Here is a 14,364-nt window from a genome sequence, read left to right as displayed (position 1 = left end):
GACCAATAGAATAGACAGAAAACTCATATTGATAGCATTTTTTTTAAAACTGATGTGGACTGTTTATTGGAGAGAGGAAACGGAAATTACATTTTCTTCCTAAAAGCTGGCGATTGATTGAAATAATTGCCAAAGTAATATATTTTTGTGATGGACGCCTTAACTTCATGCTGCGAGATTTAGTGACATAAATGACAGTCTGGGGAACAAAGAGAAAAGCCTGTATTGATGCTACTTCAACACCGAGTAACCCAACATGTCCCCTCTCACTAATAGATGCCCAGATGGTCCCAGAAGTCACAGACATGGTCCCTGGTTCCCACTTGTGCATGTGACCGCACCGTCAGGTTCATGACCAGCCAGCTGCTGGTGTCGGAATAGCGCGGCCAAGCGGGCAGACGCTGCTGGCGGCAGAACGTCGTCTGTTGGCCGCGCGAGGACGGGTCGCCGGTGTGTGCGAAGGCGCCCCAGTAGCACAGCATCCGATTGGACAACAGCTTCTCTGGTACCGACAGGGTGAAGTTGGCCACCGGAGCGGAGCCAAAGAGAAAGGGCAGCTCGGCGCCGTGGCAGGCGTGTCGGTAGCAGAAGGTCAGACCCGACCACACGCGCGAGTCGGACGCCACGTGGTCGAACACGTACATCCACACCTCGCTGCCCGCTGCGGTGCCGGCGCGGGCCGACCGCCTGGATGGGCAAAGGAAGACGTAGTCGGTCACAATCTGAAGAAAGGGACGAAAGAGAGAGAGAGAGCTGGTCGGACATTTTAACATATTTCAAGTGAATTGGATGATCTTCAGCCGTGCTACTGGCCTGGCTGTATTGGATGGCGTATTTGGTCAGTCAGTTAGTCAACAGTTTAGTCTGCACTAATATCTGGATGCTGCCATAACATGTTGAGGATTGGGATCCTCTGACTTTTGGGGATGAATCCCAATGGCTTTGAGGATCCTCTGACTTTTCCTCTGGTGCCACCATAGGGTTGAGATTTTGTATTAATTAATTAAATATAATGACAGCTATTGGATGCTGCAATACAATTGGGAGGATTGGGATCCTCTGACTTTTCCTCCAGTGCCACCATAGGGTTGAGATTTTTTTTTTTTATTATTTAGCTTTTGCATGCTGCCATGCCATTCATGTTCCTCAGAGGATGAATCTCAATGACTTTGAGGATCCTCTGACTTTTCCTGTCATGCCAACAAAGGGTTGACATGTTGTATTTTTCATTAAATGTAGTAACAGCTTTTGCATGCTGCCATAACGTTTTGTACAGACATTCATGTTCCTCAGAGGATGAATCCTAATTTTTTTTGATCCTCTTACTTTTCCACTAGTGCCAGGGTTGAGATTATTTAATGAAAGATAATGACAGCTATTGGATGCTGCCATGACATTCTGTGCAGACGTTCACGTTCCTCAGTGGATGAACCCTAATGAGTGTGTTAATCGTCTGACTTCAACTTTTGAATGGGTTGAATAGATTGCGTTCACCCCGAGATACTTGAACTCCTTCGCTTGGGGTAGGCAGTTTGTCCCCACCTGGAGGGAGCAATCCACCGGTTTCCGGCAGAGCACCATGGCCTCAGATTTGGAGGCGCTAACTCTCATCCCTGCCGCTTCACACTCGGCTGCAAAACGCCCCAGTGAATGCTGGAGGTCACAATCCGAGGAGGCAAACAGGACCACATCATCCGCGAACAGCAGAGAGGCGATCCCGAGACTCCCGAACCGGATCCTCTCCGCCCCCTGGCTGCGCCTAGATATCCTGTCCATGAAGGTCACGAACAGGACCGGTGATAAAGGGCAGCCCTGGCGGAGGCCAACACCCACCGGGAACGTGTCTGACTTATTACCGAGGATACGGACACAGCTCCTACTGCAGGCGTACAGAGACCGGATGGCCCGTGCCAACGGGTCCGGCACCCCATACTCCCGCAGCACCCCCCACAAAAACCCCCGAGGGACCCGGTCGAAAGCCTTCTCCAAGTCCACAAAGCACATGTAGACTGGTTGGGCAAACTCCCAGGACCCCTCCAGTAGTCTTGCAAGGGTAAAGAGCTGGTCCACTGTTCCACGACCGGGACGGAATCCGCACTGCTTGTCTTGAATCCGAGGTTCGACAAGCGGTTGGAGCCTCCTTTCCAGCACCCTGGCATAAGCTTTTCCCGCGAGGCTGAGCAGTGTGATACCACGATAGTTCAAGCACACTCTCCGTTCCCCCTTCTTGAAGATGGGAACCACCACCCCGGTCTGCCAGTCCATGGGCACTGATCCCGACCCCCATGCGACACTGAAAAGGCGTGTCAACCAAGACAGCCCAACAATGTCCAGCGCTTTCAGCATCTCAGGGCGGATCTCATCCACCCCTGGCGCCTTGCCACCAAGGAGCTTTTTGACTACCTTAGCGACCTCTGCCAGGGATATGGGAGAAACCACCCCAAAGTCTTCCGGCGCTGCCCCCTCTCCGGGGGACATGTTGGCCGGGTTTAGGAGTTCCTCAAAGTGCTCTTTCCACCGCCCTACGATGTCCCCAGTCCGGGTCAGCAGTTCCCCCCCCCTGCTGAGAACAGCCTGGGGAAGCCCCTGCTTTCCCTTCCTGAGCCGTCGGATGGTTTGACAGAACTTCCTTGAGGCCAACCGAAAGTCCTTCTCCATGGCCTCCCCGAACTCCTCCCATGCCCGAGTTTTAGCATCCGCGACCATCGCAGCTGCAGCCCTTCTGGCCTGCCGGTACCCGTCAGCTGCTTCAGGAGACCCCTGGACCAGACTTTTTTAGCTAGCGCCATCATTACGTCTGTACATTCCCATCAGCCTTGGCCTTACTGTGTGTTGTGTGCTAATTACTGTCTTAGCATACCAACGTGCAAAACTAAAATGGTGACGTTACCAACCAACCATCAGCATGTTAACATTTCCATTGTTAGCTTATTAGTATGCTGACATCAAGGTAGAGCCTCACGGAGCTGCATAACAACAGAAATAATGGATTTACGCCGGATGTTCTTTTCCTGTTGCTGCTCCTCTTGAAACACACATCTTCCTCCCTGACGTCACAGACGCTTTCCACTTTCCAATCTTGGGTAGGAAAAAAACCCACAAACCTCCCACTCATGATCACACTGACTCATTTCTTTGTGTCAAGAATGGATTTTCCTGTTTTTGTGTCACTCTCATTCTGGGATTTACGTTAATGTAGCTTCGTATCATCTTTTTTTCCTTTGTTCTTTCACGAACGTCTCTTCTTTCTTAATTAGCTCTGTTGAAGGAACTTGCATATTCACACTTGTTTCTCCTTGGCTTTGAGACATGACAACTGCAAAGTAGTGCACCAAGGCAATAACTAAACAGCACTGCATTAAACAAAAGTCATTTACTTGGACCATGAAACCTGGAAAATAAAACATGAATGAGTTGAAGAATGGCCTAGCTGTGTTGAAGGCTTATGCTTTTCAGCATATCTTCCGTTTTGTTGTTGTAAACGACTAAATGAATAATACTAATTGGCACGCCACCTACAAAGAGACGAGCAGCAGAAACTATTGTTCCCTCTCAGCTGAAAGGAAGCAGGAAGAGTCTGAAGCTGGGCCGTCTTCTTCTGCTGTTACCTGGAAACCAGTGTCTTTTTCAGCTGCACGCAACCTGCACCCACACATCTACAAACACACAGGCTGACTGAAGGAAGCTGGCACACACACACACACACACACACAAACACACACACACACACACACACACACACGCACGCACACGTCTGTTTCAAATAGACGCACACACAAATGTATTGATCACCACCATACAGACCACACACTGATAGTCATGGCTCACACACACCTACAGTACACTTGTTTATACTGTTATCTATTTGTCTGGGCACTTTATTTGATATTCTATTGTACATTTAATTTGTTTCTATTTCTTGCACTGTGTTAAATGTTGTCGTCACCAACCGCCAAGACAAATTCCTCGTATGTGTAACATACCTGGCAAATAAATGGTTGTGATTCTGAAGCACAGGTAGAAATGAACATATGGAATGTGTGCCATGTGTTCCAGTATACTGGACTGTAAATACACCTTTCCTCCTCTCTCTCTCTCTCTCTCCCTCATCCACTTCTCCTCCCCTTTACTTTCCCTTCTTAGTTTGCCTCTCCACTATATAATTTTCTCCACCGCCGCCTACTTTCCCATGCCTCCGCTCTCTTTCTCATTACTTGCCGTGGTAAAGTCAAGACGGAAAGAAGACAGTCAACTTTTAAAGCGATTGAAAAAGAGCTTTAACTGTCTGTATTTCTGCTTAATTCTGACATGGCGAGACTTCCTATGTGAGGTTTGCAGTCCTGAAAGAGCAACTGCACACTTTCACGTATGTTTGAGCTCTACAGTAAATGAAAGACTGGGCTTTGATGAAACACGTTAATGCCGACATTTCTTCAAATGCATGAAAATTTGCATTTCATGGTTCCCTGCTGTCAAAATATGTGTAGAATGCCATCACTGAAAAGAAAGTAACATAGAGAAACTCTTCCAACTCATTGGGAGGAAGGTGATGCTGGTTAGTTATGTTATTCTGGATGTGTGCAGAGCCACAGGGTGTGTGCAATGCACCACCACCAACCCATACAGCGTAGGTGTGTGTGTGTGTGCGTGGGTGCGTGTGTGTGTGTGTGTGTGGGTGTGTGAGTGGGGGTGTGTGTGGGTGTGTGTATGTCTCCCTTCCGCACCGTGAACTGTGACTGAATATCACTCCACCTCTCTCTGTCTTTCAACACAAGACTCAAAAGAAGAAAATACTGAGAAGTAGCTTTAAACATATGGGTAGATGTTGTTTATAATTACAGTTCATTCAGAACACCTGGCGAAAACAAAAGGACCAGTTATACCAGGGGGCCTCTCGTCATTTGGAATAATTGTAATAATTACCTATTGGCCCCGTGAAAATAAACATCTTTGAATTGAAGTCATTTTTGTCTCTCTTGTGGTTGAGAATTACTGTAATGTACGTTTTGACGGTGTTCTGGGTGCAAATTCAAGAGTCCCATTAGCACTATTACCAGGGGGTGTCCTGTATATGCATCCCAAAGAAATCCATCTAATCTAAAATGTATGTGCTCATGGTACAACGTTTGCAGTGGAAGTTGTACTCACACAGACCACCTCCTCAATGATTACCAGTGTGTCTCGGCCCCCAGGTAACAGGAGCCCTGTGCCTGTCTGAGGACGTGGTGTGCGATTCCTCCGCTGACCCTCCTGTCACGGTAGATATTCATGAGCAACGCGGCGCCTCTCAGTGAGAGCAGTCAGGCCGAGTCCCTGACTCCAGTTGGTTTCACCCTTCACTCATACAAATTGTTTTTTGGAGTCAGACTTCGAGAAAAAGCTGGAGCTGTAGCTCCCTCTGTAGGCAGATGATAGGAACTGCCTGCTGTACGATGGCGATGACGCTCAGCTGTGACTGACAGAAACGAACCCCAGCAGCAAAAGAGAATACTTTTCTTGCAAAAAGCACAGAAGACAGCTGGGTCCCCGTTGCACAACGAGCTCCCGGGGACATCGATCCATGGGGGGCCGCTCGCCTCGCAAGGCCACCAAATGGGTGGTTGCTGATTCATGTGTGTGTGGGAGACTGTGTCTGAGTGTTCACTTTACAGTCTGTGAGCATTTGACACTGTGAATGTAGTCTCTTTTAATTAGTTTTTTGTGTCTTTTTCCACAGACAGAGGAATCCTTCTGGAGACATGTTCTGGGTTACGGTCTAAAAATGAAGCCAGCTGTAGATTGGGTTGACAGTTTCCTGACACTGCCATAAATAAACAAAGCCACATCTGATGGAAGAATATTATTCATATGCGATTTGCCCACAATCTGATCAAAAGCAGCCTTGTACAGTATGAGCTGAAGATTTCTCTATGAAGTTTACACGTTGTCTCTAAGCTTGAATAAGTGACTTTTGACCATCAGCCTTAAGTCTGCTGAAAACCTTCTCTAAAGATGGCAGACATGCAAATCTAGTGCCTTTTAATGGTGAATAGTGAAGACTGCCACACACAATTGCTCAGTTACCAGTCATCGTGTATGTTTAAATTAGTACAACAATTCATTATAATGCACTGATTCCACATCCCTTTTTTTGTTATGGCGTTCACATGTGCAGACAGTCAGCTTGGACAACCACTGAAGCAGGACACACTTTATCGGTACATAGCAGATGTCAATGGTTTGTGGAGTCAGGAGAGTGTAATTCGTCAAATGAGATTATTCTTGGCCCAAATAAAGCTCTCACTAAAGTGTGTATGAACAATCCTGAGGTTGGACTATCAACCCGCTCCACCGCTCTAGTCTCCCAACTCAACCAAACCCCTCGGCATCGGATAACAACTAACTCCAATGTAAACCCATCCACGGCATTATTAGTCAGAGAAACTGATGTAGTGAGCAAGACGCAAACAAACACAGGACTTTCACCCAGGAGACTGCTGTTTGTGCCCCGTGTGGAATCAAAAGTCAAGTTTGGACTCATTTGACCTTACTTTTGTAACGTAGGCTAACTTCCGTACTTAGCTAACACACTCTAACACACAACATATGCAAGTGATGTACCAAGCGTAAATAACTACGCATGTAACACCGTCCCTGACACGTCCAAAACTGACGCTAGAGGAGTACCATGGTTTGAGGGGTGTGGCCACTGACCAAGTGGCGAGTTGGGAGCGAGAATGCGTCGGGACTATATATATATATATATATATATATATATATATATATATATATATATATATATATATATATATATATATATATATATATATATATATATATATCATATACATCAGCTACAGTGCTGACAATGAAGAGACTGGTCTTACCTGAGCGAGCATGGCCCTGCGGTCAGCGTCCCTGTACAGGGGCAGGTACCTGTGCAGCACGCGCAGCGCGTGTTGTTTAAAGATGGCCGTGACGTACACAGTGCTCTCCAAGGCGGAGACCGGCTTCTTGAAGACACCGTACGCAAAGATCACCCCCTCCTCTGAGGTCGTACCTGCAGGACGGGGAGCAGAGCCTCAGTCAGTACCGACGTAGACCTCCACGTGGCCTTTTTGTTATTCGTCTACAAGCTTTCTGTGGTGTGAAGACCGTGGGCAGCTTTACAGCAACAAGACATGTGGATTCACTCGGCTGCTTGGTTTCTATGAAGCAGCACTTTGCCTTCAGGTTGGTTTTGTTTGCTGTCATCTTGAGGAAAACTGTGTTAACGACGACCAAAGGGAGTCCACAGTAATGCCAGCATGAACCCATGATGTTCATGGGGATGAGGATGAGGATGAGAGAGGTTTATAACTGTACAACTTTACAAAAAATAAATACTAAATGAAAATGCAATGTAAGTGCCAACTTAGTACACAAAGTCTTTCTGTATCTGCTGCTCTTCAATTTCATTTAAATTAGTTCAATGCTTCTAACCTCTAATACAGTGCAGTGCCCATTTATAAAATCATGAAGTTATGTGTAAATCTATAAATGAGTAAATTTAAAACAGGCAGAAATTGCCAAATATTGGTTTCTGTTCATGGCCTAAGAGCCAATGAAAAGATCACGGTGTAACTGTAACACTTCTAAAATGTAGAGCACTGCTCAAATATTCCACTTCACTGGGGAATATTTGGATAATATTTCTGTTTCACTGGGACAAACTGTACTGTATATTTATGTGTGTGTGTGTGTGTGTGTGTGTATGTATGTGCATGTGCGTGTTTGTCTGTGTGTGTGTGTGTGTCTTTTACCCAGCAGCACCGGCTTCTCTTTCTGCCAGTGGCCCTTCTGGAAGGCGGTGACAGCTTGCTCTTTTATCAACTCTCCGTCGATAAACGGGCCCCACGTCTCAAAGACCTCCAGGAACCTGAACGGGTTCACGACCTTTGAACCTGAGATCAAAAACACATGCAGTCCACCCCGAGGTTTAGTCAACAAGAGCCGTAATGACCCTGAGACTTCACGATTTACAAGCGTGCAACTTCGTCCCTGGATTCTAGTTCGAACATGTTGCAGTTTGACTCAGTTGAAGTGTGATGTGTATCTCTCCTGTTGTGTTCTTACATGTGAAATTGTTTGTGTAAAACTGCTTCTGCTTCCAGTCTTTGTTTCTTTTATCTTTTTTTTCTGGCTCAATAAATGATGACCAGAAAAGAATCATAGCTGTCGTGTCACAGCTGTGTTTTTGTTCCAGATATCTGGGCCTGAAAGTGAGTTCAGAGAGGCAGAAAATAGCAGCTGATGACCTAATCACACAGTCAGTGATGCTGATCAATAACCCTGTCAGCCCCGCAGACAGATTACAGTCATTTGGTGCTGCGAGGCGGTAAAGTCCCTCTAATTGCCCCTTCAGAGGCCCGCTATTCCTCCGTTTTTACGGTTCTGTTTTCCAATATGCTTCCGCTCAGGATCAAAATAATGTTTTTTCATCATCTTTCGCAGATAAAAACCACACTCCATATCCTCTTATGTAACTGCGTGGGCAGCCCGAGAGCGTCGCTCTAAATCTGGCGAGCGTAGGCCGGTGTTCGCGGCGCCCTACTTGTTTTCATCTGGGCGGCCAGGACGGCCTGCGCAGCGAGAGACAGCAGGCAGACGATGTCGCTCGCGGAGCAGTTGGTCTGTTTGGCGAACTCTTTCCCCAGCTTCAGGGCGTCGTGTCTGGGAGAGAGACGCAGACAAATACCGTTCAGGGTTGTCCGTAAAGCATGCTGGGAAACATCTGCATCGACAGCTCGGGGAAGCACAAATCACACAGAGAAATAGGCCCAGACCGCATCACAACCAGAGTCAACTGTCAGCCGGCGGTTCCTACCTGCTCTTCAGGGGGATGGAGAAGGGCAGGCTCTGCAGGACGGCCTGTTTGAACAGGGGCTTGCTGCTCTGCATCATCAGGTGAAGACTCACGGACTGAGCACCTGCACTCTCCCCAAATATTGTCACCTGACAGAAAATAAGCAGATTTGTATGTTCACAACCAGAAGTATACAGTAGCTCTCACTGTTAAAAGGTAACGTCTGTAAAGGGTGAATGTAACGTCACGTCCACTAAAAGTGCTTTTTGGCTCCGGTTGGTGTTATCAGTGTCTGACAACTTTGTGGAAAACAACTCCACAGAGAAATAAAACATTTTTTCAACACTTTGCTCTGTTATTGTGTCTCACCAAGTCCCACCAAAGGAGAAGTGTGAAATCAGAATGTCGGGCAGCAACATGTCCCGCTCGTCACAGCTTCGGCCTCTGGGCTTCATAGGGGTCAGCTGCTTCTCCTTCCTCTACCTGTTGCCTCCTTGAGCGAGATTCTCTTGTTGTCAGTCACTCAGAATACTAATCGGAGCATGCCAGTGGCAACAACAAGCACTTCTAGTGGACGTACGTTGGATTGATTGATTTAGTGAATTGATGGGAGCCAGATTTCCCCGATATGATTACTTTACAGCCCCTTAAGCGTCTGCCGGCTGCAGCCGTCTCCCTCAGTACTGGACCAGTTTCAAAAATTGTCGTCCCCATCAGTCACTTGGACACAAACATTGGGAAATAGAGTCCAGGTGGAAAAATGCCAAAGTAGCCCTTTAAAATGAAAACTACGCTAAATCCACACATTTAAATTTATGTCTGATGGCAGATTATGACTGGAGATTTTGAAAAAGAACACGGAAGAAAAATTCTTTCAGGTTTAAGGTTCTTAGGATAATTAGAGCTGATAATTGGAGGCTGACAGAAGTACCATCTGCCGTAGCACCAGACTTCAGAACAGCTTCTTTCCTCTGACTGTGAGACTCCGTAAGTCATCCTCCAGCCTCCACATATGATACGGTTTGAGTTTGTGTGTTTTTGTGTTTTGTTGTGCCACAAAATACAAAATAGGACTACAAGCTGCATTCCGTCGTGCAACCCCGTTGTATAATGACAAAAATGTGTGTGTGTGTGTGTGTGTGTGTGTGTGTGTGTGTGTGTGTGTGTGTGTGTCCTAGCTTGCTTGCCTTGCTGGGATCACCGCCAAACACTGCAATATTCTGCTGGACCCAAAGAAGAGCCGCCTGCTGATCCAAGATCCCATAATTCCCTGCGGCTGAGGAGTGGGGGTCTTTGCCCGACAGGAGGAACCCAAAAGCCCCTTTCAAAGTCAAGCGTGAATTCACATGATCAGACATAATTGAATCCAGCAAGACATTCATTTCCTCTGAGCTCCACAATGCACTTCCTTGTTTTAACTGATGTCTAACACGAGATGCCAGCTACAGGTCATCCCTCCTGTATCCCTGTGATACAGTACAATTTAGAAAAGTACAGAAATACACAATATTATTGTGTATTATACTTATCTTTTTTTTTTACATAGATTCATATACATATTGATATGTGTCAGTAATACTTTTCCTTACGCTAACACACGTGTTACAGTGGAATAGGTCCAATAAAAAAGTGAAATGTCGGAAACCTTCGTACCCAGTCGGTACTCCATGCTCACCACCACGGTGCGGGTGGAGTTACTGATGAAGCGTCCGTCGTACAGCGGCTTGGAGGCGGAGCCAGCGATGAAATCCCCGCCATGGATCCACACCATGACGGGCAGCGGGGCCCCCAGCGGGGAGCTGAAGTCCACATCCAGAGGGGCGAAGATGTTGAGGTAGAGACAGTCCTCGCTGACCTTTTTGGGACATTAGAGGACATATTTTTTTTAACATTGTATTTAACATGCTGTTCTGGGAGGCTTCAAATATTCCTTGGTTATGATGTCAATTTTCAAATAAATGGTTCTTTAAACGACTTTCAGCGCATTAATATAGCAGCAAACCACTCTTTGCTGTGTTTAGATAGCTAAGCTAGCCGTGCTAGCAGTGCACGTCACTTGCTAGCTCATGGCCGCCGCCCTGCACTGCTCTCATAAGGCGGTTGCATCTGATGACACCGGCGGTTGGTCAGGGAAGCGTAGCACTCTCCAGCACCTCAGGGAAACACTGTGGGCTCTGTCAGCACTGGTGCCTTTGTTTGCACTGTTAGCTGCAAGCCGCTGGCTCAGTCGTCGCCATGTTGAGAGCCGTGTGGAGGCAATAGATATGCTCTGAGAACTCAGTAGTTATTTGGCTCAGTAGCATTTGACAGAAGCCCGGTGAAGTGTTAGGCTAATATGTAGTCTAGTATTCTTGTCACCAACTGAGAATACACAACTTAGCTTTCCGATTCATACTGGCTTGTTAGCTTTTTAGCTAGCCTGCTAACCCAACAATATGAAATGAATGATCAGTGATGCACTTTATAGTTGTGGGCTGACAATCTGACAACAATTCCTTCTTTAATAGTAAGGATTTCTAGTTAGTTATCCTATATGGAGCAACAAATTGGCCTTCTGACATTATTGGAGGTGACTGTGGCTTAGTGGTTAGCATGCCCGTCTTTCAATCAGAGGCTCGGTGGTTCAATCCCCGGCTCTGCTAATCCACGTCGATGTGTCCTTGAGCAAGACACTTAACCCTGAATTGCTCCCTGTGTGTCTACGATGTATAGAGAATAATGTAAGTTGCTTTGGATAAAATTCCAACATGTCCCCCCACTGCTAGCCTTGTAATCACACCATTTAAATACCCTAAATTAGCTACTTCATAGGTAACAGTGTATAGCTCTTTTTAAATCATCCTAATCGATGGTATATAACTTTTCCAATTGAAAGAAGACATTGTAGATATATGTTAACCGCTAGGTTGAGTATTATTTAGATTATGTTTAAATTCAAATACTTTTAGGCCAACCAATGATAATTGAAAGATTCAGTATTTGTTCTGCAATATACCTCTAATCCTCAACACAATTTAGATTTTAGATTTTAGACGTTACTGGTGATGCAACTGTGATTCGACATAAACTGGGTGTGCAATGAATGTGTGCTATCTTGGTAGTGAATTTAGTCTTAATATGACATCATGATTTAGCTCATACTCTCAAAAACATTGGTGGCTCTTTAGTTCCATCCACAATCAACCAAATTTACAAGAATATACACAATATCTTTGATACATCTCCAAAACCTGAATCTGTTTTTAGAGCACGAGGGGCCTTTTCTTTCCGCTTCGTACAACTCTCACCTTTTCCACAAATGCAACCATGGTATCATGCTCAAGTAAAATATTACGGCAGCATGCAAACGAGTGAGAAGTGTCACAGTGTTCCTTACTGTCCGAGGACACTCCTCAGAGATGGGTCCTCTGCAGGCCTGCATGCATGACGCCCTGGGGAAGGAGGCGTCATAAACCCCGGGCCGAGGGCCCACAGGCCTGGGGGGCTTCCAGCGGTAAGCCCCGATGGGAGGGTCTGCATACGGTATCCCATAGAATATATGGGCCCTGTCCACCGTAATCCCCTTGATCTGGCCGCCTTTGGTCACCACCACCGGTCCAGGGGTCACGTTAGTTTCCTGGTCGAGTGTTTGGACCTTGGATCGCTCTGTTATGGAGCGGACCGCAGGGCCCAGCTGCTGGAGGGAGTTGATCTCGCGGCCTTTGTTGCCAATGAGCGGCTCGTCTCTCACCAGCAGCCCGGGGTAGATGCTTCTCAGGAAGCTGACGAGGTCGATGTCATCATCGCCTTTCGTCGCCAGCGCCAAACTTAGCGTGCACAGCAGCAGCAAACAGTGCCAGCTCTCCATATTGCGTTGCAACACTCTTATACTTCCCCAGAAGCTGCTGCTTAGATCATGACTTGACTTGACTTGTGGTCGGTCCAGCAGAGGTAGAAAACAGTCCAGCAGCCTGAAACTCTCCAAATACGGTGCATACTTGTGACTCCAATTTAGCTGTGGTTGCTTGTTTTGATCAGACAAAGGCTGCACTGTCTGATAGCCGAGTGGCGTCCAGTAGACACGGACGCTGCGATGCGGGACGACTAATAGAGGACAAGTGGTCTTCCCTTTGCTTAATGTAATCACAGAGTCACACACACACACAAGGTAGAAGGGGACAACACAGCTGCTTCATGGAGGAATATGTGCTGTAATGCTGCTTTCACACTTTGTTGTGAACGCAGCATTACAGGGTTTTTGTAATCATTGTTTTATACAATTTTATTTGTTTTTTTAGTTATTGACGTTTAATTGACGCAAACAATGTATTTGTGAACTTGTTGATCGCAGATGGTGGACTGCAAATCTCATTAATGGTGCACAACATTTGTTTTATATTTATCTTGCTTATTGTATATTGTATATTGTGTATGTAAGAGCAACGTGTAACCGGAGTCAAATTCCATGTATGTGTAACACACATGGCCAATAAAGCTGATCAGATTCCGACAACGCCACCTGCAGGCCTCCAGCGCCAGAACATGCAGTGTGGGTTCCCATTGAGGCCCAGTAAAACATGTTTGGGAGTCATGATAGGGACAATAATGTCACATGGTTCTGTTTTTGTTTTCTTTTTTGCTGTTTTCTTATAAAAACTGAATACATTTACTTGAGGCTGTAGACAATCTTCAAATAAATCAAGCAACCAGCTCACTCATGTCCACACCAATAACGGACACCAGAACATGTTGCTTTGCTTTAGGTTCAGAACACTGCTGCAGTGTCCTCACACTGTGCCGGATCGGCATCCATTCATAACTTTCCCTTTTTTAATCACATGTGTTTTCCTCCATAGTTCTCTTCTTTTCATGAGATAGGCCTTGAAGGACAGTGTTCGTCTCTTTAGGGGGAGATTTAACAACATGTGGAGGAGTTTATATTCTGCAATTAAAAGGCAAGGTACATTTTTTTATATAGCAAATTTCCACAAAAAGGCATTTCAAAGAGCTTTATATTAAAACATTAAAAGCAAAGTGAAAAATAAACAATATAAAAAAGACATGAATGCAGTTAAAATCAGCCCTTTGAAGGGCCAAGTGCATAGGAATGTTAAATAAGCCTAAATAGAATAAGACAGAAAAAGAAGAAGGAAAGTTCCCGTGCAGTGGAAGACATTATTTCATAAAGGCAGCGGCAAACAGAGAAGCCTTCAGCCTGGATTTAAAATAATTATAGTTGCAGCTTTAGCAATGTTATGTTTATAGTGTGTATAGTATGTATAGCAAATACATAATGTTAGAAATAGAACAAATGAAATGTGTTATTATCAATAAAGTTGTCTGAATCACTGTTATACTGTTTAATTGTCTTTCTTTCTTGTAGAATGTTTGATGAAATTGAAAATGATGCATTTTTTATTTGTGTTCAGGTATCGGACAGTATATGTTTGCAACAAGGACATTGTCCGCCAATAATAATAAAAAGTATAATTCAAGTGTATCCCGTTGTGTGAAAGTCAAGCTGCAGCGAAGTGGTTCCGCCTGGTTGAGTGTACGCACGC

General features: G+C 45.7%; 1 protein-coding gene across 1 annotated transcript; it reads right to left on the bottom strand.

Moving 5' to 3' along the window:
- Positions 1-269: 269 nt before the first annotated feature.
- Positions 270-12,671, bottom strand: LOC306752392 (cAMP-regulated D2 protein; the record flags this gene model as incomplete). The annotated part of the gene is made up of 8 exons (XM_079236144.1): positions 270-722; positions 6,867-7,039; positions 7,782-7,922; positions 8,573-8,691; positions 8,846-8,973; positions 10,012-10,145; positions 10,478-10,679; positions 12,201-12,671. 8 exons carry the CDS (start codon positions 12,669-12,671, stop codon positions 270-272), a joined length of 1,821 nt encoding a protein of 606 aa, XP_079092270.1.
- Positions 12,672-14,364: the final 1,693 nt, after the last annotated feature.

This window comes from Taurulus bubalis (genome assembly GCF_910589615.1).
Source record: "Taurulus bubalis genome assembly, chromosome: 20".
Taxonomy (NCBI): domain Eukaryota; kingdom Metazoa; phylum Chordata; class Actinopteri; order Perciformes; family Cottidae; genus Taurulus; species Taurulus bubalis.
This window is presented reverse-complemented; position numbering and strand designations above follow the sequence as displayed.